The 27,769-nt window shown below is 46.0% G+C and overlaps 2 protein-coding genes and 1 long non-coding RNA gene across 18 annotated transcripts in view; 2 read left to right on the top strand and 1 right to left on the bottom strand.

Annotated features, from left to right (window-relative positions):
* Window positions 1-6,606, top strand: part of Tbccd1 (TBCC domain containing 1) — a 44,482-nt gene extending 37,876 nt beyond the window's left edge. For 6 of the 11 annotated variants that reach the window (XM_006522567.4, NM_001316746.1, NM_001081368.2 and 3 more), the window contains exons 7-8: window positions 1,292-1,439; window positions 5,864-6,606. In XM_006522567.4, the coding sequence (XP_006522630.1) occupies window positions 1,292-1,406 (115 nt within the window). In that variant the 3' untranslated portion in view covers window positions 1,407-1,439; window positions 5,864-6,606. Of the gene's footprint in view, window positions 1-1,291; window positions 1,440-4,935; window positions 5,013-5,863 lie in introns of those variants that run through there. The other 5 variants (XR_003951830.1, XR_003951831.1, XR_384598.4 and 2 more) reach the window with 3 other exon arrangements.
* A 414-nt stretch (window positions 6,607-7,020) lies between these two features.
* On the bottom strand, window positions 7,021-27,530 carry Gm30416. 5 transcript variants are annotated; one of them, XR_875953.3, is made up of 4 exons: window positions 27,230-27,530; window positions 21,946-22,177; window positions 15,776-15,946; window positions 7,021-7,676 (listed from the first exon to the last, which is right to left on the bottom strand). It is a non-coding gene; the product is annotated as a predicted gene, 30416 (long non-coding RNA). The 5 variants fall into 5 exon arrangements; XR_384744.4 differs by having other exon boundaries at window positions 22,143-22,177; XR_875954.3 differs by lacking the exon at window positions 27,230-27,530 and adding an exon at window positions 22,991-23,022.
* Crygs (crystallin, gamma S) lies at window positions 8,410-14,617 on the top strand. 2 transcript variants are annotated; one of them, NM_009967.2, is made up of 3 exons: window positions 8,410-8,485; window positions 13,152-13,394; window positions 14,229-14,617. In NM_009967.2, the coding sequence occupies exons 1-3, from the start codon at window positions 8,465-8,467 to the stop codon at window positions 14,499-14,501; spliced, it is 537 nt and encodes a 178-aa protein (NP_034097.1). In that variant the 5' UTR covers window positions 8,410-8,464; the 3' UTR covers window positions 14,502-14,617. The 2 variants fall into 2 exon arrangements, with proteins under 2 accessions (NP_034097.1, XP_006521818.1); XM_006521755.2 differs by lacking the exon at window positions 8,410-8,485 and adding an exon at window positions 12,378-12,623 and having other exon boundaries at window positions 14,229-14,612.
* Window positions 27,531-27,769: the final 239 nt, after the last annotated feature.

Genomic DNA, 27,769 nt, shown 5'->3' with positions numbered 1-27,769 from the left:
GAATAAAGGTGCATCTTAGCTTACACTAGGGTTATGTCCAGAGCAAAACTCATTGTAAGCCAAAAATTCCTTAACTGTACCTAAGCCACCAACTGCTTGTGCAGTGGGAGCACTGAAGAACATCCACTCTCCTGACCATTGACGTGCAGGCCTACACTTCACAGGTGCTGCTCAGCATTAAAAAGTATCATATTGCTGATTACTAGCCTGAAACACACACACATTTGAAGTAGAGTTCCTGCAGAGCAAATACACTGTTTTAATATTGCCATAAAGTTAAGCCATTTAGTTAAATGAGTTGAGAACTTTCTGCGGGAAAAAGACAGAAACCAGATTGAAGGCAAACTGCCAGCCAGATACTGGTTCACACTGTGAGATATGTGGAGGGTTGTGGGAAGCAAGGCCTTGCTGGAGATTAAATGCCATCTGCATTTAATTCATTCAAGAAAAGTGACTGCACGGTTGTAACTTAGTCATTTATCTGCAAGACAGGTTGGGATGAGGTGGATCTAAGGTACCAAGTGTCAGCATCCACGCACCCAGGAGACAGGGCCTGCCAGTCATTGTTCCCGTCTTGATCTCACCGCTGGACTTGAGCGGGATTGTGCAGTTGGGGTTGTGGAGTACCCTGCTCTCCCTTTGGGTGGTAGTCATTCCCACATGCCCTATCTGTTGTTGGTGTCTTGTAGATCCAGTGGGGTTGTGTCCTGCCAGGCTGATGTGCAAGTTGTCCCCAGATGTGGGTTCTGCTTCTTTCTTGCCTATGTCATGCTGTCACGTTAGGGCCTTGATCATTTTTGTCCGGAGTCCGTTCCACATCATCCTGTTGAAGGTCACATTAGAGAGGCATCTATCTCTGTCCACTCCTTTCCTACGGTAACACTCCCGGTAATGCTGCATTCTCAGCTGACACAGCACGGTTCTCCAACAAGGGTTTTCTTAGTACTTAACTTCATGCTGTTTATTTATCTTGCTTCCTTCCTGTCTTCCCCACAAGGGCTTATAGTTGACAGGGACATATACAGAGACCATAATCTTCTGACCTGGACTGCAGGATGGTCTCTTTTCCTTATGCATTTATTCCCGTCAGTCAGAATACTGGCTCATTCGTTTTGTCCTCAGGAAGAACCTGCAATGCATTAAGCTAACATTGTGTCTCACTGTGCCTTGAACACAGTGAGAACCGAAGGGTAACTGCACATAGTCATTTAGTTTTATTGAGATTTTAGGAGATCATAACCTGCTGGGGTCCGTAATCTCCTTATATTTTTTCTCTTAACCCCAACTTCAGGGAGCAGAGGAAGCAGTTCCAGGCCCTAGTGGAGAACAAGTTCTATGAGTGGTTGGTTAGCACCGGACATCGGCAGCAGCTGGACAGCCTTGTGCCCACTCCAGCAGCCTCCTGACAAGTGGCTGCATAGGACCACATGGAGCCACGGGTAGGCATTGAGAACACGGGCACCTACGAGACTGTTGGGAACCCTTTGGCATGCAAAACAGAAAAGAAAACACAGCGTATTATGTCCTTGCCCCTGTGCTCTTCTGTTCCCGCCCACGGGTAGACACATACCCACATTTTTTATGAGAAAGATTATTCAAGTGGAGTCTATCTCAGAAATGTGGGAAAATATAATGCCCAAGTTATATTTTTCCTTGCAATTTGTGTACCACCAAAAATTTACCATTTTCTTCATTAATTATGTTTTTTTTTTATATTTTATTTTTACTTATGGGTGTATGCACCTGAGTGTGTGCCTAGAGAAGGCCAAGGTGCCAGCTCCCCTGGAGCTGGAGTTTGAGGTGGTTGTGAGCTGACCAGCTTTGGTGCTGGAAATTGAACTCGGGTCCTCTGGGAAAGCAGTGTATGCGCTTAACTGCTGAGCGCTCTCTCCAGCTCAGGCATTAAGTTCTGTACTTCATCTCTAATGATTCTTTCCTGTCTCCAAAAACTAATAAAACTGGTCTTAAATAATGTCACATAGAGCATTATTAATAAATGAGATAGAATTAATCCAAATAAATAGTTTATTACTGAACACTAGATGAAAGTCATGAATTAACTATGTAGAAGAGAATATAGAGATAAATTTGCTGAGAATTATTTAATCCAAATGCCTTTTTAGCATATTTTAAAAGAAATTTTCAAAAAAATATGAGTCTGAGTGGTTTGCCTTCATGTCTGTCTGTGCACCACATGTATGCCAGATGTGAGGAGATCAGAGCACATCAGGTCTCCTGGGACCGGAGTATCAGACAGTTGTAAGCCATCATGTGGGTGCCTGGAATCCGACCTGAGTCTTCTACAAGAGCAACAAGTGCCCTTAACTGCTGAAACAACTCCTCAGCCCTCACACTGCTTTAAAATAGAAATTAACTTGCTGCTTTCAAGTTCTTGAACACTGAAATTAAAAAAAAAATAATAAGCAAAAGATACCATAGTTCGTTGGGGAAAATATAGAATTGGAAATGCTCACTAACATACAGAGATGCTCATTAACATACAAAGATGCTCACATAAATACAGAGATGCTCACTAACATACAGAGATGCTCACTTACAGAGATGTTCATTAACATACAAAGATGCTCACATACATACAGAGATGCTCACTAACATACAGAGATGCTCACTTACATACAGAGATGTTCACTAACATACAGAGATGTTCACTAACATACAGAGATGCTCACTTACATACAGAGATGTTCACTAACATACTGAGATGCTCATTAACCTACAGAGATGCTCACTTACATACATAGATGCTCACTTACAGACAGAGATGCTCACTAACATACAGAGATGTTCACTAACATACAGAGATGCTCACTTACATACAGAGATGCTCACTAACATACTGAGATGCTCATTAACCTACAGAGATGCTCACATACATAGAGAGATGCTCACATACATACAGAGATGCTCACTTACATACAGAGATGCTCACTTACATACAGAGATGCTCACTTACATACAGAGATGCTCACTTACATACAGAGATGCTCACTGACATACAGAGATGCTCACATACAGAGATGCTCACATACATACAGAGATGCTCACTTACATACAGAGATGCTCACATACATACAGAGATGCTCATTTGCATACAGACATGCTCACTAACATACAGAGATGCTCACTAACATACAGAGATGCTCACTAACATACAGAGATGCTCACTAACATACAGAGATGCTCACTTACATACAGAGATGCTGACTAACATACAGAGATGCTCACTTACATACAGACATGCTCACATACATAGAGATGCTCACATACATACAGAGATGCTCACTTACATACAGAGATGCTCACTTACATACAAAGATGCTCATTTACATATAGAGATGTTCACTTACAGAGATGCCGGCCTACAAATTGAAAATGTGGCAGCTGAGGTGGTTCAGAGGGAAGGGCCAGATGCATCATGAGCCTGGTGTCCTATTTGGGTCCCTAGAACCCACATAAAGGTGGAAGGAGAGAAGTGATTCCACCAAGCTGTCCTCTCTACTCCATGTGAACACTGGGTGAACAGGCATGCGCACACATACATCATGAACCTATGCATAGTAGTAAATAATGAAGATTTTCTATCCCCTCTCCCAGCAGGTCTGTGGGCAAGCTAATGGGTGCTGGGGGAAAGGGTCGTTTTCTTCAGTGGTCTAGCCTTTTCTTTAGTGGTCTAGCCATTGCTAAGCTCCTTTGTGCCAATAAATAAATATCCCCTGCAGAGTGCAATGGCTGGAAAACAAGCTGGTAACATTGGATGTTTAGGTAAGCATTCCCATTAGAGATTCAACCAGATAAAGAGATTTTCATATTCATGCTGGTCATATGCTTAAAGAATTTCTGAAAGAGTATAAAAAAATGTAAGCAGCATTTGTCTTTCAGAGACGAGCCTGGGGACCCAAGGTAGGAGAAAGCTTATTTTTAGAGATACAGCTCATATATCATGAAATTCACCTGTTTGTTTGGGGTCTTCTTTTCTTTTTCTCTTTTTCTCATTCTTTTGGTGGTACTGAGCAGGGGACCGAGGGCCACACACATGCTAGATAAGGCTGTGTCTGCTAAGTTGCTTAAGTCGGTTTTGAGCTTGCCCCATAACCAAACAGACCTTGAGTTTGCAATCATCTTACCTTACCCTTCCAAGGAGCTGGAATTATGGGAATTATTTTACCATCAAGCCTGGAACATCACCTTGCTAAGGTGAAGACGTCATTGTATTTTATTATGTTCACAAACTTATACAACCACCACCTTTTAAAAACAGAGTATCTCAAAGCACATAGTTAAAGCTCCCCCCACCCCACATCAGTAGTCATTTCCCAACCTTTAACCCCCTCAGCTTTCCTCACCTCCAGGCCCTGGCAGACAAACATTCCCCTTGCTTATTCTAGATATTCTTATAGATGAACCAGTCAGTCAGCCTGTCTGTCAGGGGCAGGTCTGCTGTGTCAGGACTGCTCCTTTTTTTCCCCTAGATTTATTAATTCTATATTACACTGTTGCTGCCTTAAGACGCACCAGAAGAGGGCATCAGATTCCATTACAGATGGTTGTGAGCCACATGTGGATGCTGGGATTGAACTCGGGACCTCTGGAAGAGCAGTCAGTGCTCTTTAACCTCTGAGCCGTCTCCAGCTCAACACTGTTCCCTCTTATGGTTGGGTAGCAGTCCATTGTGAGGACATGTCAGTGTTCATGAGACGATTCCCTCCTTGCCTCTGCTTCAGATAACACTGCTGTCATGTTTATGATAGGGCTCTGCGCAGCCGTGCTCTCCTCCTGGGATGCATTTCTACTCAGCAGTGGGCTGCATGGACATGTGCTTACCTGCTTAGGAGACTGCAGTTTGCTAAAGCTGCGAACAAGAGCATTGCCTTTCTAAAGAGTATTTTTCTTTCCTTTAATTTGTTCATGACACAGGGTCTTCCTATGGAGTGCAGGCTGGCCTTGAACTTGTAACAGCCCTCCTGCCTCAGTGCCATGTGCTGGGATTGTAGGTATGTACCACCATGCTCAAAACATAATTTTGGGGGCTGTATGTTTTGGGGGCTGGAGAGATGGCTCACTGGTTAGAACACTTGCTGCTTTTTTTGAGAGGACCCAGGTTCAATTCCCATCACCCACATGTTAACCTACAACTGTCTATGACTCCAATTCCAAAGAGCTGATGCTCTCCTCTGGCCTCTAAGGGTACATGTACATGTAGTGCATATATATATATGCATACATACATACATACAAGCAGAATATCCATGCACATAAACTAAACTTAAAATAAGCATAATTTCACAATATATAGTTAACAAATGTGGGGCTGGGATTGGAAATACAGCGATTGTTCAAAGAGACAGACACTGTAAGGGGTCGGGATCAACATTCCTGTTAGTCTCTTGTCTACCAAGTTTGGATTCTTAGAGTTTCTCCCTAAGAACTAAGTTTTTCCCTAAGTTGACTAACACCGAAAAGGATACAAACCTTATTTTAGCACTCTGAATTCTCATGATCTACATACTTTACATGAGTTTATACATAAAAGTAGTTTTCGCACCGGGCATGGTGGTGCACGCCTTTAATCCCAGCACTCAGGAGGCAGAGGCAGGCGGATTTCTGAGTTCGAGGCCAGCCTGGTCTACAGAGCGAGTTCCAGGACAGCCAGGGCTACACAGAGAAACCCTGTCTCGAAAAACCAAAAAGAGAGAGGGGGGGGGAAGGAAAGAGAAAGAAAGAAAGAAAGAAAGAAAGAAAGAAAGAAAGAAAGAAAGAAAGAAGGAAAGAAAGAAAGTTTTCTTATTTGCATAGAGCATGAACATTAATTTACCTACATTTAATTTTCTTTGCTCCTCTGCAGGGCTCTGGAAACGTGAGGAGGAACGGAAGGTGATGCCCCTGAAGCCTGTTGGAAAGGCATCCTTGCTGCCTGCGAGACCTCAAGGCTTCTCTGTATTCAAGACCTTTTGCTGGTTCCTGTTCTGTACTCACCTAGGTTGAACTTTAGCCAAACTTCTGACTTCATAAAGCATCTTACTGTAGAAGGTCAGGAGGTCACACGGCTGGGGCTGAAACGGAACACTGGGCACAGCAGCTCTGTGTGTAAGTTAGTGTCTCAGTGACCAGTACAGGCTTCCCAGCTGACTCCACATTTTAATTTGTACGATGAAAGGGTTTTGTCCTAGCTAAAAAAGTTAGCCAGGTGTGGTGGCACATACTTGTAGTCCCAGGGCTCAGCAGGCAGAGGCAGGCAGATCTCTGCAAGTTCCAGGCCAGCCTGCTCTACATGGTGAGGATCCTGTGTCTCAGAAACAAGCAAACAAGCACACACAAAAGAAAGGAAGGAAAAGAAAGAACAGTTGTGTGGTTCTTTGTAACTTGCTACTCTCTTTTTAAAAAGAGTGACAGAATGGTCAGTTGGTGCATAAATATGGCAGAGATAGTTTTATAAAACGGTACTTTAGGCCTTAACATATAAAACACATGAAATTGTATAAATTGTTTTATTATTTTCTGCTTTAAATTTCAATAAACTCTAAAAAGTAACTTTTTCTCCTTTGGTTTCACTTTTAATCTTAATAAAAGGTTTCTGCTGTTACTCTTTTACTGTGCCAGAGTTGGTTTTTGTGGCTGGGAAGCCCTGGTTGAAGATGGGTAAGTGAGATGAGTCCAGTCAGCAACACAGGTTATTTAACTAGTAGTTATCACAGAGCAGCCACTAACATGAGTTACTTAACTAGTAGTTGTCACCACAGCGCAGCCGCTCTTAGTCCTCAGGTAAAATTAACTCTCTCAATGCTTGTTAAGCCTTTGACGCTTTGGTAGTTTTTACTTCAGCATGAAATTGGAGTAAGCAAAGCATGACCAAATGAAGACCCATGGGTGATGGCATTAAAGGGTTCTGATACTTTAAAGTGCGTAAAACTGAGGGAGCAAATGCCGTCTGTGGTTTGTTATTCGCTTCTCATTAATCAACATGTCAAGGCACATGTTTACAGATTTATTTTTAATATTATTAAGTGCATAAATGTGTGTGTGTGTGCGCACGCGAGAGAGAGCGTGCGTCAGGGCTCCTAGAGCTGTAGCTGTGAGCTCCTCTGGGGCTGCTGCTTCTGCTGCAGACTGAAGTCCAGTCCTCCACAGAAGCAGGAGGTGCCCCTAACTGCTGAGCTCTCCAGCCCCTAGACCTGCCCTTTCTAAGCTGAACACTCCTGTGGGTACCACATTTATAAAGATAACCGTGGAGATCTCTTGGAGATTTGTTTGTGGAGAGGTGAAGTGGTAAAGTTGGACTTCAAAGAAGACTGAGCTTGGCTGGCAAAGCTAAGGGGGGGGGGGGGGAGTTGACGTCGTGTTTCTCTGAGCTTGTATAAAAAGTCTTCATCTCATTCCCAAAGCTAGGGATGAGACATTTGCTTGCCCAGGGTAATGGGCAGAGAGAGCATAGGCTCAGAAAGTTCTGGAGTCTCAAGGCAGCTTTCTGTCCCTGTGTACACGACACTCCTCTTGTGAGTCATGATAACTGAATGGCATTTGCAAGGATAGGTGAGCTGACCTTGGAAAGGCAAATCTGTGATTCCTGAAGACTGAAGGACAGTCGCCATGACCTTGAAGCCAGCCTCAACTGCACAGTGGATTCCAGGCCAACCAGAGATGCATAACATATTAAGACTCTTTAAGGAAAAACAACAGCAAACAAACAAGAAAAACGGGAGGGAGGGAGGGAGGGAGGTTAGGTCACTGAACTCCTGCATGCTCTGTGAGTAGAGCACCCAGTTGCTACCATTTGCCATACTTGGACTTCTGCTCTCTATCATTGTCTTTAAAGCTTAGGAGTAGTCTCCGACATTATCTTACTCCTAAACATACTAGCATGCACCTATCAAAAACAGACATTTTTCTTACCTAGTTTTATGGCAGTAATCAAATTTGAGTCAAACATTGATATATCTAACATAATCCACACTTAAATGTTTTTTGTAGTGACTCCCAACCCCCACCCCCATGAGCACTCATGACCCTTAGTTCTTAGTGAATTTGTTTACCCAGAAATCAAGGATGGTCTTTGGTTTCTTCTGCAGGCCCTCTGTTGAATAAAACAATGTTAGGAATGTCCAAGAGGTCATTGGCTGAGAAAACAAACTGCACAGAGAAAATCTTGGTTTTGAATTTTTTAAACGTTTGGCTGGGTTTTGGGTGCCTTGATTCAGCAGAGCCTACAATGCAGTAGGGCTGGGCGAGCATTACAGGGGCCACAGAGCTCTCCTTTATTTCATAATCCCAATTGTTTTTCTAGCAACCATCAATAGACTCTAAATGACTGACTCAAATTTTGGATCCAATTCTCATGACTAAGCAGATGTTTGATTTGAACTGCCCTCTATAAATGTCCCTCTGCCTGTAGTCCTGGAGCTGCCCTGGATCTCTCTCAGTAGTGCGGGAATCAACCTTTGCACATACAATGTCTAAAACTGGAGGCAAGGTAAGTAACTGTTTCTCATCCAGGGGCACGTTCAAAGCAGAGCTGTTGCTTCACTGCCCTGAGATGAGTAAACTAGTGCTTGAGGGACAATCCTGGGGAGAGAAGATGGAAAAGGCTTGTTTTCTAGTCAAATAGAATCATCTAACACCACGTTAAAGAGTTACTGTTAGTGATGGATGCTGTGCTAGGTACTACATGAACCGTTGCAAGGGCTGCCTTCCGGCAGCTGGAGATGTAAATCTCACAGGAGTGGAACATGGCAAAGACTACAGTAGAAAACATCAGTAGTCAGCATTCTTTTCTCGGTAATTTAGCCTCACATGCTACTGTTCCAAAAGGCCAGCGGAGAGGCCAGGCCAGTGAACTAAATCTTACAGCACTTCTGCATTCAAGTGGTTCTTGTTTCTAGGCAGAATCTTCACCAACGTTTGACCCAACTGCTTGTCGGAAGGTGATTGCTCAGGGGGTTTGCTTCTGTAGTAGTCAATAACTCTGGAGGGCCGAGGCACTGTGCAGTGCCTGATCCCCCCACTGGGCCCCGCCAACTCTTTGCTTTTAGATTTACTAATCTTGGAAGACTTAAGAGAAATATGCAGTGAATCCAATTGTTAACATTTGGTGAATCTCCATTGTACCATTTGAAAAGTAGCTGACTTCATTGCATTGATGACAGATATTTAAATACGTATCTCCTAAAGACAAAGTTCCCCCCCCCCTTGAATAAACAGATCCCCGACATCCAGATCATACTTCGCCTCTCCAGTTGACCCCAGAAGTGTGGGTGATAGAGCACGTACGGTCACATGGTGTGGGTGATAGAGCACGTACGGTCACATGGTGTGGGTGATAGAGCATGTACGGTCACATGGTACATGCAGTTAGTTGATTATTTGTCTTTGCTCCGGGTCTTTCCCTCTCCTGAGCCTGTACCACAGAGTCTTCAGCTTTTGTTGTTCCTGAGACATGGACACTTTACAAAGCTCAGGCCAGGTGGGTTGAAGAAACCCCATCTAGATTCATCTTACGGTTTCCTCATCTTTAGACTGTGGCTAGCAAGAAGTTATGCAGGTGATACTGTATGCTTTCCAGTGCATGGGGTTAGGAGGTGGCTGTTAACCTAAGGTTCTGTGCCTGAGCACTTTTTCCTCAGTTGACAGATACAGCACACATCCAGACAGACAGATGTCCAGTGCTGTAATATACATCACTTGGTCCTACTGAAAAGTCTGAAGAGCCTTGAGGGAAGGCTGATGCATAGACATCATGTAAATAAATACCCGTTCTTTCTCTCTACCCTTCTGTTCTCACCATCTTGTCACTGGATTGATCAGCGGCACCATGGGCTCAGCAAGAACAACAGGTTTTGTTAGGCATATTTTCATTAACCACTGAGATAATCGAGATATTTTTCTTTCTGCTTGGGTTGGTAGGCTATTTTTCAAAACTAAATGTGACAGGGATTTTATAGTGATTTCTAGGAAAACCAGCATTTGATGTTGATTTTTTTTCTCTTCCAAATTTTATGTGAAAAGACCACAATCTCTCCATTGGCTATAGAATGGATGGATATAGACTGGATGGCTTCCACATTTCTTTTATAAGTAGGAATTGTGCATAGATGGAGCAGCCTTCATCCGCTGAACAGAGAGTTTGGGCTGGAGCCCAGAAACGACTCCATTAAGAACAAATGCACACTTGGTTTGACATGGAATGGCTGGCTAGCCTGGGAAGGTATCCAACATGGTGGCCCTGTGCATATTTCATGTCCCGGACATTGGTATAAGGCAAATGTGCAGATGAGGCATAAATGTTGGGAATCAATGAACTAAAACACATCCCATATTTTCTTTAGCTCTCACAAAATCATTTTTGGCTCAAAAGTCAATTCAGCATAGAGATGAAGTCCTGTAGAACCTGTCCGTTCTTGGAGAAGTTACTGGATTTTCTTGAAGATCCCTTCATCAGTCACAATACAAAGGCTCATGAGTGCAGGGCCAGTCCCACCAAGTGTTCAGAGAGCAAATGCTGCCTTGTTAAGTCACATCATGTGGGTGGGAAGATGGAAGAAAGAGAAAATGGCCCACATAAACTCGACACTCTACAGGCTATAGCTATCCTTGAATAGGTAGTGGCCTTTGGAAATTATCTCTGTCCGTAACAATGAGAACAGCTTGCTCTTTAAAGTATTAATCCTTGGCTGCCTAAATATGACCTGCACAAGGACAACATTAACAGACATGCTAAGGTGAAAGGAGGAGAGCTCAGGGGACCTCAGCCCTAACCAAAGAATTACAGGCAACTAAGGAATTCGGAGAGCAGAAGAAACAGGCTGCCCCAGAGAAGAGCACGCCAGTTGGTTACCCAGTACCAAACAGCCCTGAAAACACTTAACATACAGACTAAACCAGATGTATTTTAAATGGTTTTTCAAATGTGTTTCACAGTTTTGCACATGGGTAAAATGTACTTTGGTCACATTCATCTCCCATTCTCCCATTCCTCTTCCACGCCCAGCAAGCCTCTTTCCTGTATCCCGCTTCCTAGCTTTGTGTAGGGTGTGCTAAGGTGTGTGTGTGTGTGTGTGTGTGTGTGTGTCTGTCTGTCTGTCTGTCTGTCTGTGTGTGTGTGTGCCCCATTGCATGTCATTAGGGTTTCTTGCCTGAGCATGGCTGTGAGTTATTTACTTGAGCAAGACAGCTTGGAGGGGTGGTTCTCAACCTGTGGTGATCACAGATACCATGTATATCAACTATTTGCATTCCGATTCATAACAGTAGCACAGTTACAGTTACAAAGTTAGCAACAAGATGATTTAAAGGATGAAGGTCACCACAACATGAGGAACTGTATCAAATCTTCAGAGCATTAGGAATGATGAGAACCAATGTCTTCTCCACCCAGAAATATGACTCTCCCTTTCCCAGGATCCATTTAATTGCCTGTAGCTCCTCCAGCTGGGTAAGCCCCTTCTTCATTGGCAATTTTGAGTCAAGTATTATACTTGACTACTATTTTACCCTCAGGCCACCCTCTGTAGAAAGGCACTGTTACTTTGTTTTGCAGATTTGGAAGGCTCGATGCTCTGTTCAAAGTCACATAGCTAGTAAGCGGTGCTGGAATTTTTTCCCTCTCATCTGTAAACAGGTATCATATACCTCTAACTCACCTGTGCTAAACTGAGCGAGGGAGCAGAAAAACAAAATTGAAGAGAGGAAATGAAATGAGTGTGTGTGTGTGTGTGTGTGTGGTTTTGTTTGGTTTTTTTAGGGAACAGGAAATAGAGGTGAGAGAATCGGGACAGGAAGGGAACCGGAAGGATTAAGGCAGAATGAAACAACTCTGGGTGTGCCACCTGCTGAAGAGTCACCCAGGACTGAAGAAAGGATCGTGTGCCCTTTGGGAATCTGTGCATTCTCTCCATCTAATGAGTCACCACCCCCTGGGCTCCTTGAGAGTGCTCTCCCATTGCAGCTCCCTGCGTTATCCTCTTGCTCTTGGCGTTTACAGGCACGAGGGAACCCCAGACGCTCACTATTCCCTAGTTCCTATGGTAGGCTGTGTGCCTCACGTATTTTATGCATCTTTATCGTCTTGTGCTCTTTGCTTCTGGAAAGCTACTTACCCTGCTAAGCTCACCAAAAAAATCGAGGACTACCTGCCTCTGCACCTTTACGACGACGCTTTTCTGCCAAGCCGATAAATCAAATCAGCCACAAGGTGGCAGCATAACGCCAAGAAATTAACACTTCTCCCTTTCCTAATAATTAGTATTTTTCTGATTGAGGCATTACTGATCAACGGGGGGGGGGGGGGACCTATTTTTTTTTTTATTTCACAGTGATATTCAGAAACGATTTATGAACCCCCAGTGTTCCTATCAGGTGTCCCCGATTTCAACTAGAAAGCATTCTGAGCTCTGGTTTGAATTACTATACATTTACAGTGAGTGTATTTGGGTCATGCTTTTGGACCAGTGGGAAACCGACGTCCCCAGGAATGCCTTACTGGATATCCTGGATCCCCAGGATAGCCGGGCTGATTCAGCAGGAGTAGTTCAAGAGCACGGGCTTATGTCTGGCTCTCCGTGGCAACTTGTTCCCAGTGCCACAAGACACTCCAGGTCCTGTGGTAGAAACTGGTAAGACTTCGAAGCAAAGAATACTTTTGCCTCAATCTCTCCGAATTGCAGTCATGATGTGTTTTCGTCTGTACCTGTGCCCATTCATGACGTGGTCATCTTCACGGCGCATTTGTTGAGGCGTTGTTGGCTGTTTCTGGGTCCAGGTGATCTGTAGTCTTTACCCTTGGGTCCAAGTCTTTACCCTTGGGAGAATCTAAGAGGAGTCTGGTGGGCGGGCGGGTCCGGCGCATAAGCAGACATTTATAATATACTGTGGTAAGTAGAGGGCTATGGGAACTTTAAATATGCCACTTGGTCCAAAACTACTGGCTTCTATCAGGACATTCTTTTATTCTGTTCCATTTTAAGAAAGTTCTTGTCCCATTTGTTGATAAGATTGCCAGAAGCCAAATGTGAGGTAAAGTAGAACTGTGTGCTTTTCTTCACAGTAGAAGGAAAGCCAATCTAATTCGACAGTGTGCTTGTCGCTTTTATCTGTGTGCAAAGCCGCCCAGCTCCTCAGCTCACTCAGTGCTCTGTGTGCAGATTAGTTTCTACGAAGACCGAAATTTTCAAGGCCGCCGCTATGACTGCGACTGCGACTGCGCAGACTTCCGCTCGTACCTAAGTCGCTGCAACTCCATTAGAGTAGAGGGAGGCACCTGGGCTGTGTATGAAAGGCCCAACTTCTCCGGGCACATGTACATCTTACCCCAGGGCGAGTACCCTGAATACCAGCGTTGGATGGGCCTTAATGACCGCCTGGGCTCTTGCCGAGCTGTTCATCTGGTGAGTCTGGAAGCTTGCTATGTGGCCACGACCCCGCATCTTTCCTTCCTTTCGTTTTTTTGTTTTGGTTGTTGTTGTTGTTTGTTTGTTTTCTTGTTTTGTTTTTTCGAGACAGGGTTTCTCTGTGTAGCACTGGCTGTCCTAGAACTCACTTTGTAGATCAGGCTGGCCTTGAACTCAGAAATCCGCCTGCCTCTGCCTCCCAAGTGCTGGAATTAAAGGCGTGTGCTACCACGCCTGGCTAAGATTTTGTTTTTATGAGTGTGTGTGTGTGTGTGTGTGTGTGTGTGTGTGTGTGTGTGTGTGTTCGCACACATTTGCATGCAGGTACCCTCAGAGGCTGGGGAAGGGTGTTGGCTCCTCTAGAGCTGGAGTTAACAGGCAGATTAGATATGGGCTGCTGGATGGAGCTTTTGGGAACTGAACTCGGTCTGTTGGTAGAGCTGCATGTACTTAACTGTTGAGCTATCTCTCCATCCACTCCCGTCTCCCCACAGCCCTTTCCTAAGTCTTCCTACCTCTTCTTCGTTGAATGAAATAAGAATCTTAGTTTACTTCATCAGTAGACTAAATGGCATTACTTCTCAGCCTCGTGGCTGAGATCAAGTAGAGAGTAAATACTAGTTGTTCAAGGACTCTCTCTCCCTCATAGATGTTTATCGCAATTGTGCTAGTCCACCCTTTTGGTATTTCATGGTGGCAACCAGAGTTCTGATGACCCTCCCTTAAGGATGAGAGGCTGTGCACCAAGCTGTCCCCGAGTTCCTGACATGCTAATGATTTCTGTAACAATGGCTGTTCATTTCTTTTTGTTGGTCTTGTTGTTGCTTTCAGTCTAGCGGAGGCCAGGCTAAGATTCAGGTCTTTGAAAAGGGCGACTTCAACGGTCAGATGTACGAAACCACGGAAGACTGTCCTTCTATCATGGAGCAGTTTCACCTGCGAGAGATTCATTCCTGTAAGGTGGTAGAAGGCACCTGGATTTTCTATGAGCTACCCAACTACCGTGGCAGACAGTATCTTCTGGATAAGAAGGAGTACCGGAAGCCCGTCGATTGGGGTGCGGCATCCCCCGCTATCCAGTCGTTCCGCCGCATTGTGGAGTGATGGCCTGGAGTGGGACCATAGAGTTCTCCCTGAGGGCTGAACTTGAGGGCTGAACTCTGCTGTCTGGCTTGTGGTCCAAATAGACAACGTAAATAAAAGCATTGGAATGCATCCCATCGTTGACTATTGTGCCTCTTCTTAATTGCTTTTAGGGACCAGCAATTGGGCTCCCTCCACAGTGGGCATTTACACGGAGCAGTTCATCTTTCAGATAAGAAAGTGCATTCAAGTAAGACTGCATAGAAGGTTAGGAAATCTCACTTCCACATAGAGGCTCTTTCTGTTTGTGTTTTGCATTAACTCAACAACACCAAAAATCGGAGCTGCCCTTTACGGAGCGCACCTATACTAATGATCTGTTTCTTCTCACCCCACCCTTTAAGAATAGTAGTCTGTCTACACGTTACAATTAAGAAAACTGAGACGTAAGAAAACATTTTTAAAATGGATCGCATCCACCATGTGGCCAATAGCAGTAGAGCTTTGTTGAAGACATTTCGGTTTCAGAAGCCACTGTTTAATTTCCAGCTCATTCATTCAGCTCAGTAGCTGGAGGTCTGAGTGCAGTGTGAGTGAGGGAAGGACCCCAACCAATGTAAAATGTGGGGGTGTAGGCTCCCACTTCAGCTTCTCTCCAGAAAGAGGATCCTTATGGACAACAAGCAATAAAACCAGGCCTGTTACTTGTGAGTAGCCAAGCCACGGCCTAATGTCCCTCAATTAAGATCCAGATGTTGTGGGTTTGCAGTAAAAGAACTCACTGCGGTATTTGAAAGGAAGTTGGACAGTCTTGAGGCTCACTGAGTCCTGGTGCAGACACAGCATCCATCCCTAGAGTGCTAGAGGGTATTTGAGATTTCAGGGAGATGCTCAAATTACCTGCCTTTTAAAGAGATGACAAAGCTCATGTCTTCTAGGGTCTTTCCCCCAAATGACACATTAAATGCCAATGCATACTACATATCTATAATCTTCTCATGTAGCCAGTAGGACTTTGAGAAATGTAAGGCAGATGCACACTGAGGGGAAAGGATGGGACACTGCACACAGCTGCTGAGGGCCCCAGCCCCGTAGTTGACTGGACTGTCAGTTCTGGACCTTGCCGCTCTGCCAAGAAGCTAACTCACCTCATCTCCCATATAAGAGCCCCACACCAACTGCTCACCACTGAACACATTGGGCCAGAAAGGACACTGAAAACATTGGCCAATACCCAATGTTACTGACATGGTTTTTAGAAGAGCTGTCTCTGGCAATGACCTCAGAGATCTTACCAGTCACATTCCACTGGGGAAACTGAGGCTGTGGTAGCACACTTATTGACGGCCTCCTCATCCATAGCAACCATTGCTTTGTTCCTTGGGCATTCATCACAATGTGTTCCGAGCCATCAGAAAACGCTGACAGCAATCCAGGAGAGCGCTGTCGGGACGGCTACACACAGTCTGAGGGAGGCAAACATAAAACAACAGATTTGTCAGTTAATGCCCTGATTCAGAGAGGCGGTCATTGCTCTTCAAGCCACAGGTGCACTTCTTAACTCTGCTTAAAAGGGATTTTACAGGCATTTGATACTAAAGGCCAAAAAGCCAATTCTATCCTCTATTCATAAACCTCAGTCCTTCTGGGTAGGGCTCTTTCTCGCTGCTGTCAGAGTCAAGGGCTGCCATCAACCTCACTCCGACAGCGAAGTGATTATCCTGAATTTACTCCACCTACCTTTAATTGTTTTCTCTGAAACAGCATCTCAGGAAAGCAAAGGCAGAGCTATCCTAAAACCTTGTTAGCTTTCTTCTATCTCAAGCATTCTTCTGAGATAAGACTGAGTACTTCCCAAATATGGAGTCTACTTCCTCAACATGTAATGTCAAGGGGAGAACCGCCAGATTAAATACAGAAACAGTATTAATAAAGACCAAATACTGGGATATAAATATAAATGTGACCTAAGTGCCGTATGGGGCATGCTAGAAATGATCAGTGTCTGATACTGTGACATCACCCTTATTTGCATTTGCTATATTCGACCGTCCTGTTACAAGAGTAAGGCAAATCATAACGAACTACGTGAGGCTAAAAGCACATGGGACACTGTAGGCTTCAGAAATGGGGGTACGGGCCCCACAAAGGAAATTTACATGTGCTGTTTTAAGAAAGAATTGTAAGCGTGTATGTCTCCCACGGACGGACCTGTGGACCCCTAGTTTCAAATGTTGGCTGTCAGAGAGAATTGAATACTACAATCTCCCTCTTACACAAAGCCAGCATCTGCTGCTGCAGCTTTCAATCTGCAGTCTTATGTCTTATCCGTCTAGGTCCCCACCCACAAGACATAATGATGCCTCTTAATGATGTACCAGTTTTGCTGTGAGTTCATCTACATTTTCCCAAGGACTGGCAGTCTGGCACAAAAGCTAGAGAGGCAGTTAATCCACTCTCTGCGAGTGGATCCCAATTAGTTCAGAGTCGCATAATCTAAGATGGATAACTCTCTGGCTAGCACCTGCTCTGTGGGCACTCGAATCAGACAACATATAAAACATGTAAGAGATGTTTTTGGTAGCCTTGTCTTTAGCAGTTGTAACAATACCACAAACACTGAACAGCAAATGCTGAATTGCTGAGAGGAGCCGTATGATCAGATCCCTGTGAGCCTCCAGCACCCGTGGCCTGTCGATGGGCAGCACAAAGCCTAGTTTCCTGGGTGCTTGTGTTTCAAGACACTACGTATGTTGTGGATTTAGTAACATGGAACTCATAGCCAGTGGCACCAGAACTCACACCAGATGAGCAGTTGCTTTCTCTGTGAAGGTCTGTCTCGGCCTTTGAGTGAGTGGTACATTAGATCACAAGTTGCTAGCATCCCTGGGGGCATTTCTATATGGTAAGAAAATCAGCAGGAAGCAAGAATACAAAGACCATGGCATTAGGTGGTCCTGGAACAATGTGTGAGAACCGAGACAAAAAGGCATCTTCACTCCACCTGGGACCACATGCACTGGGTCACTGATCACTGCTCCTCTTTGCCCACATCCACAAGTAGCCTCAAAGCCACAATGATTTGTAGTTGAGGATTACAAAGTATCTGGGGCTTAGAATTTTCAAATACAGACTCTGACATAGTACGGATCCACTGGATGGCAGTGGCTACTGCGTTCATGCTAGTCTCTACTAATAAGTAGCTACTGCTTGTCTGGATTAATTGCATAGTCTTTTATGTAGTTAGCCACTTTTATACCTTTCTATTTTATCCCATAATTTTTTCAGAAATGTGCATATGACATGTACATGATATGGGTGCATGTACAGATGTGTGCTCATACATAGGGATGCATATATACATGTATGTGCATGTTTTTTTTTCCCAGTCAGGGTTTCTATGTGTAGCCCTGGCTGTCCTGGAACTCACTCTGTAGACCAGGCTGGCCTCAAACTCAGAAATCCGCCTGCCTCTGCCTCCCAAGTGCTGGAATCAAAGGTGTGCGCCACCACGCCCGGCTGTATGTGCATGCTTATGGAGGTTCTAGATTGTGGTTAAGTATCATCCTTGATTCCCATTCAAAGACACATACATACACCCACACATTCACACACACACACACACACACACACACACAGGATCTTTTGCTTACAATGTATCTATATATCGTCTGTCTATGTCTATGTCTATGTCTATGTCTATGTCTATGTCTATGTCTATGTCTATGTCTATGTCTATGTCTATGTCTATGTCTATGTCTATATCTATACAGGTTCTTTTGCTTACCGTGTATCTAGCTAGTTAGCTTGATCCAGAGCCTCCCTGTCTCTGGAGTGCCAGGACTACTGGTAGGACTGCCCAAACCACTGGGCTTTTCTGTGTCATCTGGAGTCCGGAACTCTATCCCTCATGCTTGCCCAGCAAGCACTGTACCTACCAAGCCACCTCCACAGTTCATGTCTGTTATTTTAGCAGGCGCTTCATAATTGGGGGAAATATGTCAGAGTCATCTAACCTATCCCATAACCTCGAGAAAAGCCACATTTAGCTGCTGCAGGAGTCTGGCCTTCTCGTGCCTGTCCCATTAGTCTCTTCCCTGGTTCTAGTTCTGGGCAGCTTCCAAAGCCAACATGGCTGTGTCTAGAATCCACACAAGTCAGAGCTTTTCAAACCTACACGTTATCCCCATAGTAAACACAACTCAAGCAGCTGTGTTGGTATTCGCTGAGACAATATGGAGAAACGCCTTAGCTATACCTATAATGGAATAAAGGCAGCTACCCTAAACCCTTTGCTGAAGGACATTCTTGGGAGGGGCCTTTCCGTGGTGAAAGGACTCAGAATCCACGGGGCTTCCAAGATGATGACTCAGGGGTCTACCGGTGACTTCACATCATTTCTGGACTGTTTGTGGGAGGGGAGGAGTCAAGGGGTGGTCAGGAGGAGTCAGGGGAGTATCGGGAAGTTCAGAGGCTTTTGGCCACATGATGGGGTGGCTACTTGCACAGAAATGGAAAGTTAATCTTCCTTTTTTTTTTTTCTGCCAGGACCGGAAGTACTGGCTTGACCCCATCTCAGATCTTTCTACTTTAGTTCTATTTTTCCAGTACCTGTGGCTCCCTTTGTGAGCCAGCAGCTATAACACAGTTGGGTGACTGTGGAATGAATAGCTTTCTGGGGAAATCCTGAAACAATTTGCCTCTTGGGAGTGAAGTACCCAGCAGGCAGGGATTTGTCCCCTTTGTTCACTTTAACAGCCACATCAGCCTGCGCACTGAACCATTGGGCCAGAACAATGGTGGGCCCTGGCAGTAATGCTGACCACATGGTTTCCGAACACACACTGGCTCGTTTGCCCAGGCTCACAGTAAGCCCTGTTAGGCTGGTCCTGCAGAACCCAGGGCTAAGTACAGAAAGATAGATCTTCAAACTATGTTTCTGTGAGCAAGTGTGGGAAAAAAAAAAGTCAGGAGGAGACCTGCTTGTGAGGGGGTTATGAATCGGAGTCACTCCCAAAGACTCCTCTAAAGGCTAAGCAACCTGGCAGTTGGGAGAGAGTCACATGGTCCTGCCTACTCAGTGTCTCCTGGCAACAACTTCACTCACACTGTCTTAGGGACCCCCTTGACTGGCTGGACTTTGACTCTCCCAGTGATTGTGTGAAGAGGAAGGTAGCTATGTTTGCCACTTGCTGCATGAATAGACTGACTCACAGAAAGACTATGTGTCTGTAGGGACAACTTCAGCCTTCCTGGGCCCTCGAGTCAAGAAGAGCCCTTTAATGTAACCAGTGTCATGCCAACCATGTCTCTGCGCGTGAGAATTTAGCCTCACATTTCCTGTAAGCATAATGGTGCTCTCAGTGTCGATGACCCTTGAGGTGTGAGTGAACGTAACGGGGATTAGCGCATTGGCCTCAGAGGGACCTAAGAGGGGATCGGTCCAGTGGACAGACAACTGGATTAGCTCATTGTCCTTTGTATTGTGTGTCTTCTCCTGCCCGCTGCTCTCCCCTTCTCTGGTACCAGAGAAAACTCTTCTAATTATTCTTCCATAATAAAGGAACATGGCAGATCTGCCCAAAGGAGGGGGCTTGATAGCCTGGCCTGTGGGTGTATCCTCTTTTCAAAAAAGAAAAAAAAAATCTAATCTATGAAAAGAAATCTCAAAGTTGGAAAACAAGAAAAGCAAGAGAAAAAATTCACTCTGAAATGACCACCTGTGTGTCTCTTTAAAGGCAACACTTGAAATTTGAACTGAATTTCAAACATTCCTAAAAGTCTGTTTATTTAGGAGCTGTAAAAGCGAGAAAACAAGTCCAGGATGCCAGAGCTTGCCGTCCCCTCAGACTTGTTAAATCGGAAGTCAGTCTGTGACCTTCTCACACTGTCCTTAGGTCCTGGAAAAAAGAGCCTTTTGCTTACAAGGAGTCCTGCACCATCCTGAGCCGCGACAGGAGAGCGCCCCCTCCCTACCCCAGGCGCCATGCCCCACTCCCACTCACCCCAGGCGCCATGCCCCACTCCCACTCCCACTCCCACCCCAGGCGCCATGCCCCACTCCCACCCCAGGCGCCATGCCCCACTCCCACTCCCACCCTGTGGACAGGTATGGGAACAGGGCTGACCTTTCAAGCCATGCCTAAAGCACAGAAATAGTTGGCTTGTAAGGATGGGGTGGGGAAGTTGGGGAAGATGTGCCTGGTAAGCTTTGTCTCAGCCACAAGAGTTCCCCCAGGCAGCAGGTACAAGCTGCGATCTGTAATCGTCTGATCCAGCATCAGACCCACTGCATCCTCTTCCTCCCTGTTCAGAGTTTCTCATAGGCAGGGAGGGAGGCATCTAAAGCACCCTGGTTGGCTGCTAACACAGAGGAAAAGGTACTGATTTCTTTGTTTTAAAAAAGATCACTTTCAGAACTGTTCTTGGGTCTACCAAGATCTATGGAATGGCCGAAGAGCCAACTCAAAAGATGCCAGAAACTGCATTTGGGGTGGGCTGTTGCACTCTCCCATGCAGGCAGCTTGTGCAGGAACAGCCCAGGGGTACTGAATGCAGAAGGGTGGGGTCAGGGAGAGAGCCACAGGGTAGCCTCAGAATTGAGGAAGTTCTGGCCTGTGGCTTGGCAGGGTAAGTTCACTGGGACATCCTCCCAGCATTATACAGCCCACTTGTTAAAAGCTTTAGCATGATGCAGGCACCACCAAAACCAGGATTGAACATTGTCGACCCTCCCCAAACAAATTCCTTTGGGTCTCTTGGGTGTCTCTGCTTGGAGCCTACCGTGACTCAGCCTCTTGGCTGAAGCCACTGTCCTTCCCTTGGCTCACCTTCTCCCGAGGTCCTGAGTGGGATCGGGCAGTGTGTGGTTCCACACAGATAATGTTTGGGGATACATCTGTGTGTACAGCACACGTCAGTAGTTCTTTTTTATTACTTAGCAACTATTTTATAGACGTACCCTTTTTTATTTTTAATAATTCAAGAGTAAAGGAAATGGGACTGTTTCCAGATACTCTGCTTTTGTTTATAGTGTCTTTAAAGTCTCCGGAACCATGTGTCTAGCCAGTCTAATTCCACAAAATAACTGTTTTCCCTTCCTTCTTTTAGAGTGATGTGCTGAGACCTGTCTGGAGGTTCCGAGTTGGTGAGCTGACACACCCATACCTGCCTGCCTTGTTTCATAAAGCACTTGCTAGCTGTATCCTGTCCTGGGCTCAGAGGGCAGCAGCTGGGGGCCCTAGCCGAGATCTGGCCTCCCTTCCCATCTTGTCCCACCAAATCTGAACACTCCTAGGGCACAGGCTGGTCAGGAGAGAGAGAGTGCGCGCTCAGCTCCTGGTTGTGTGGTGATTCAGGAAGTGACTGGTAGGACACCAATTGGGAATCCAGGCTGGCAGTGATTGTAGCTTAATTTATAATGTGCAAATATGTTCAGGCATGATACATGGGCTTCCATTCTTACTCTTTACTCGGGTCCATAAGTATAAAGAGGCTCGCCCTGGCTGTCACCGGGGAAGGCATCCAAGCTTCTTTGCATGCTTCCATGAGCAAATCATCCCAGCAGCATCAGTGGTCCTCTACTGGCTCCGAAGAACAATTCTGTAGCTAGAGGTACCTGCTTCACGAATGGGTGTAGTTTCTGCACTGGGAGAGTCTTACCTCATCTTTCCATCTGGTCCCCTGACTGATGACAGCTGTCAGGGCAGGAGAAAACAATGTGTGCTTGGCAGTCCCTCTCTGTGTCCCCAGTCAACTCCTTCATGCCCTCCCCACTAGCAACTGTTTCCTTCTCAAAACCCCATCACATGGCCAGTCTCCTCAGATAGCACCAGCTCCTGCTTAACAGAAAAGATGGAAGGGCAGTGTTGGTTTGCTCGGCTTCCTCCCCATTCCTCTCCCTAAGGCATCAGAGTTTGAGGACATTTCGTTCTTGGTTCTCTTCATATTCCACTCTCCCTGGACTAAGCTCTATGACTCCAGAGACTCTTCTCTCCTCTCCTTTCATCCCCTCTCCTCCCTTTTTCCTACCCCTCCCTTCTCTTCTTTCTTCTTCTCTCTTTCCTCCCTTTCCCTCACTCCTTTCTCTTTTTTCCCCTCTCCTCTCCTCTCCTCCCGTCTCCTCTTTTCTCCCCTTCCCTCCCCTCTCTTCTTTCCCTTCTCTCCTCTCTCCCTTCTCTTTCCCTCTTCTCTTCCCTCTTTTTTCTTTTCTTCTTTCCCCCCATTCCCTTCCCTCCCTTCTCCTCTCCCCTTCCCTCCCCTCTTCTTTCCCTTCTCTCTCCTCTCCCCCTCCTCTGTACCTCCTCCTCCTCTTCTCTCTCTTCTCTTCCTCTCCTCCCCTCCTCCCCTTCCCTTTCTTCTATCATCCCTCTTCTTTCTTCCTCTCCTTCTCCCCATCTGCTCCAGATGATCTGAACACTGCCAGGGGAATAGTTAACAGGTCTGCACTGTCCTCTTCCTCCTCCATATTACCTCTCTTTCCCTCTTTCCCCACATCTCTTTCCTCCTACCATTAACACACTAACTTCACGTTGTCCCCAGCTCTTTCTTCTCCTATACTCCCCTGGTTACAAAGCTCTGTCCATTCCATCCTGAAGGATGTCACAAAGCCATCCTCTGTCCCTCACTTTCCTGACTTCGGCATCTGTGGCAGACTTGGATGTGGCACCTCAGCCATCTCTAATCTGTCTGCCTCAAGCACTCTTCCTAACACATACGGTGCGTCATCTCCTTGGTAAACCCTTCTCATCTGTTGGGTTCACGTGTGAGCAGAAAACAATTGCGACTCTCAGAGCCATCACACATGTCCTTCATGCTGTTGTGGAGTTTAAGACCACCAGGAAAAGATCCCAGGCTTGATCCAGGTTATAACTAACCACATTATTAAAGCTGCTTACAGGGCCACAGTCTAACCCAAATCAGAGACATGCACCCAGAGTTGAGTGAAAGAGGGGATTTTAAAGTAACAAACCACAAGGGCTGTTCTGCTCTGCCAGATTAGATATTCAACGTGGCTTTAAAATAGTCCTTGAATGTCTGCATATGCAAGTCACAGAAGCCACAATCAGTGGTAGGTCGCATCCTAAGAGCAGATGATCATGGCCATACATTTCCGAGTGAGGGTCAAGGATTCAGGGTTGCCGGGCCTTATCTTCCAGGACCTTGAGTCAGAGACAAATGACTATTAAGTTCCGAAACAAATGCCTAGCACAAAATGGAGGTTTGTTAGCCATCACCGTATATGACACTGTACCAGTGCCACAGTTCACAGCATGGTCACAGAATAACTCAGCTAGAGAAGACGGCTTCCGAAAGCACAGCTTGGAGTGGGACATCTTCACAGCACCTGGCCCAAGGACTCACCTCACCGAGCACCCTCACCCCCTCCTCCAATAGCTTGCACTCAGGGAATTGTTGGTAACGTTTCAAGGGAGTTGTGTTAGGAGCTAGCTTTGCAGGCAGTAAGGGAAAAGGCCCTTTGTGAAAACTACAACCTAGCTGTGCAAATGCACAGAACAATGCGTGTGAATGCGAGGAACAATGGCAGAGTTAGCACAGAGCAGGGCATTATCCAAGGGCAGAGACCAGAAATGCCTGCCTGCAGAGGCAGTCACTGGCTAGCTAGTGGCCAGCAGGGGGCCAAAGTCAGCTGTATCCAAGAAGGAATTAGAGGTGGACAGAGGGACACCTCAACCTTTAGCTGGTGCATAGCATGGAACCATCTCTCTGCTTGGGCCAGAAGATCACGCAGGCTCAAGGACAGCTTGGTTGACTCTACCAACAATATGTTCAGGAAACTGACTAGTCTCATAGAAATCCCTTCAGTCTTTGCCCAACCCCAACCAAAAGTCTTGTAAGAAAAAAAACATCTCCACAGGGCTAGTAAGGTGGCTTGGCAGTTGGTGGTGGCAGTTGCCACCAAGCCTGGTTACATGAGTTTGATCCCCAGAATCCGCATGGTGGAAAATGATAACCAGCGCCTGCAGGCTGTCTCATGACCTCCACGCACACACAAATAAATATAATTTTTAAAGTTTTTTTTTAAAATCTCTACAAGAACCCCTCGTGGCAACCCTCTCAGGAGCCCACCTTCGGACACCAGTCTTGTGCTATTACTTTGTTTTCCTTCAGGAAGCCGACATTACTTTTCTTACTCCCATGTGTCCGAATCTTTAATCATCATCTGTGTGAGACACAGGTGGAGTTTGGCTTCTGCTGCTGTGATAAGACATCTTGACTGAAAGCAACTTGGGTGGGGAACCGTTTACTTCTTACAACTCTCAGTTCATACTCTATCATGGAGGGATGCCAGGGCAGGAACTGAAGCAGAGACCGTGGGGAAACATTGCTTATTGGCTTGTTCCACACAGCTGACTCAGCCTAGGAGCTGAGTAAGCTAGCACCTAGGAGCACCTGCCTAGATGTAGCACCTCCCACAGTGAGCTGAGCGTCCCATATCAATCCTCAGTTTAAAAGCATGCATCACAGGTTCACCCACAGGCCAATCTGATAGGGACATTTTCTCAAAGTTCTCACTGTAGAAATGGCTCTAGTTTCTAGTGTCAAGTTAACATAAAACTAGCCAGCATGCGTGGTCTCGGGCTGATTTTGATGGCCATTGAGAATCTGACGTCTTAAGTCCCTAGGTCACACATGCCTGAGGTGAGAAAGCTATCACTGCTCTTAAGAACCCACACCAGAGTCCCGCTGTTTCCTGTGGTGAATCCCCTCCTTCACCTTACTGCCTGTGATTCTTCTCATGTGCAACCACTCAAATGTCCCCTCAGGAGTTCTAGTTACACGCCTTTCTCCCACATCCCATGTCACGTCACCATCACGTCTGCTGTGTCCAGAGTCACAGCTATCCATCCACATCTCTCTTTTTTCCCTCAGAATATGAGCTTGTTGGAAGTCAAGAGCTCTGCCATCTCTCTTACCGGGAAGACACTTGTGATGTGGACATTCATCGTGAACCTGTTATGTATTATCATCATAAGCTGCCAGTCTCGATGGTCTAAGCTTTCTGTGGACCTAAACTCCTTATCAAGCCTTGGAGTAGAGACCCTGGTCATCTTGGGAAGACAAGAAGGTACTACCCGTCCTCCCAGTTTCTCTGTATCCTTGCACTTCATCTGCAAGGAAGACATCTGTAAACGGGAGCTGTGGGGTCCAAGGAAAGCTGAGTCCCAGGCACAAATTTTGAGTGAGTAGGGGAATATGACCATATGTTGGCCCCAGGGAGGGAAGTAGTGACCAGAACTTCCAGACTTCATTAGTCCTCCTGCATCTGAGTTGGAGCTCCTGGCTGTAATGCTTGAGACTTAGAAATTATCCCTAGGCAGACATAGTGATGTGGGCTCCCTAAGACAGATTCAAGGAAACAACGAAGACAAGCTTCAGGATCAGACACAAATGAGTGGAGCGGCTGCTGCTGCTGCTGCTGCTGCTGCTGCTGCTGCTGCTGCTGCTGCTGTTGCTTCTTTCTCCCCCTCTTCCTCTTCCCCCTCCTCTTCCCCCTCCTCCTTCCCCCTCCTCCTTCCCCCTCCTCTTCTCCCTCCTCCTCCTTCTGTTCCTCCTCTTCTTCATCTTCTTCATTTTCTTCTTCTTCTCCTTGTTATTTTTATTCAGAAAACCATTCTAGCATTATGGTTATCCATGCCAGAAAACTTGGATACAAAGCCTTATTTTACTACTTTGCCAGCTGTGTAACTTACACAAGTTACTCTTTCTGGGCCTTGAAGTAGTAATAGGAGAGCAACTTATTTTCTCTAAATCCTTAAATCCATTTAGGTCCCCTGCCATTCTCAGCCTGTACCTGAGGATGGCCAACAATGCCAAGCCATTCATGCCCCCCAGGAACATCCCAAAGCAATAATGATAGAAGTTAGTAGACATATACCCTTTCTTCCCAGCAACAGGACTGAGCTCCACAGCAGGACGATGTGGTGGCCTGCTGAGGGACAGATTTCTCCTCTCCTACTTCCTCACTCTTTTACCAGGCCTCCTTGGGATGATCTCCCACATATTTCCCTACACTCAAATGCTGGGGTTGGGATGTGCTTCCAGGCAGATGAAACCCATGTTGCTCCTCTTAAGGGTAAAGAAGCAAAGGCTGAGAGAGAATGAGAGAGTGAGAGCGAGAGACAGAGAGAGAGGATGGGCAGGGGGCGGAGGGGGGACGGGACAGAGAGACAGAGAAACAGGGTTAGGCACAGCATCTCAGCGACAAAGCCCAGATGCACACAGTCAGTCCACCTTGTCTCATAAGGCTCTGCTGCTTCCGTCTCCAGGATTTTGAACTTCCACCAACATCTGCCTGCAGCTGCTGCTTTAATTCTCTCCCACTAGCAAATGGAAGCTTCCCAAAGGCAACCAGGCAGCTCCCAGTCCCTCAGCTATTCCCACTAGTGGGGCCATTCACAGTAGTGAACGGAACACAGTCCCCTTTCACCTTGGCATGGGCATTGGCCTGGAGTTCCCTAGTTTAAACAAATAGTGCAATTTTAATAAATGTAAACTCAAGTTTAAAATAAAATCTCCCAAAAGGCAGATGACAGTGTGAGGTGGGGGAGCCCCCCCCCAGGGTGCTATTAGCAGTTTGGCATATCCTGTCCAATGGGAATACTAATGGAACCTAAGAAGCCTTGCCAGTCTGATTAAGAAACTGTAACTGTGTAACTGCAGAAACAGAGGTGTGAACTGCAGCACATGGACAGATGTCCCAGCAGGCCCTGCTGGGTTACCCTCACCTTGCAAGTAGCCTCCTGGCCTCCTCAGGAGGAGCACAGCAGGCTTGCTGGGGTCGTCCGGTGTTTGAACTGCTGGGCGTATGGATCCATCTGGTTAGCAACTCTTGCAGATAAGGGAACGTGAGAGGACAAAGCCTGGGCACTGAGGACAGAACCAGGAACAGGATCCAGGTTTCTTTGCTCCCAGACAAGTGTTTCCCTCCTAAGCCATGGTGATTCTGTGTTCCATCTATGAGCCTGAGTTTTCACCTCTGAAAACGGGCAACTTAAGGAGATTCATGGATATCAAGATTCTGAGGACTAGATGAGATCACGTATGGAAGCTGTGTCACAAATGGGCATATGTAAGAATGCGGAGTGGAAAGGGCTAGAAAGCCTCTGGACCAGTGGCTCTCCACCTTTCTAACACTGTGACCCTTTAACACAGCTCCTCATGGTGTGGTGACCCCAACCATAACATTATTCTCCTTGCTACTTCATAACTGTACTTTTTGTACTGTTATGAGTTGTGATGTAAATTTGTGTTTTCTGATGGTCCTA

This window comes from Mus musculus, chromosome 16 (genome assembly GCF_000001635.26).
Source record: "Mus musculus strain C57BL/6J chromosome 16, GRCm38.p6 C57BL/6J".
Classification (NCBI taxonomy): domain Eukaryota; kingdom Metazoa; phylum Chordata; class Mammalia; order Rodentia; family Muridae; genus Mus; species Mus musculus.
Note: the sequence above shows the minus strand (reverse complement) of the source record. Positions and strands in the feature narration are given on the sequence as shown.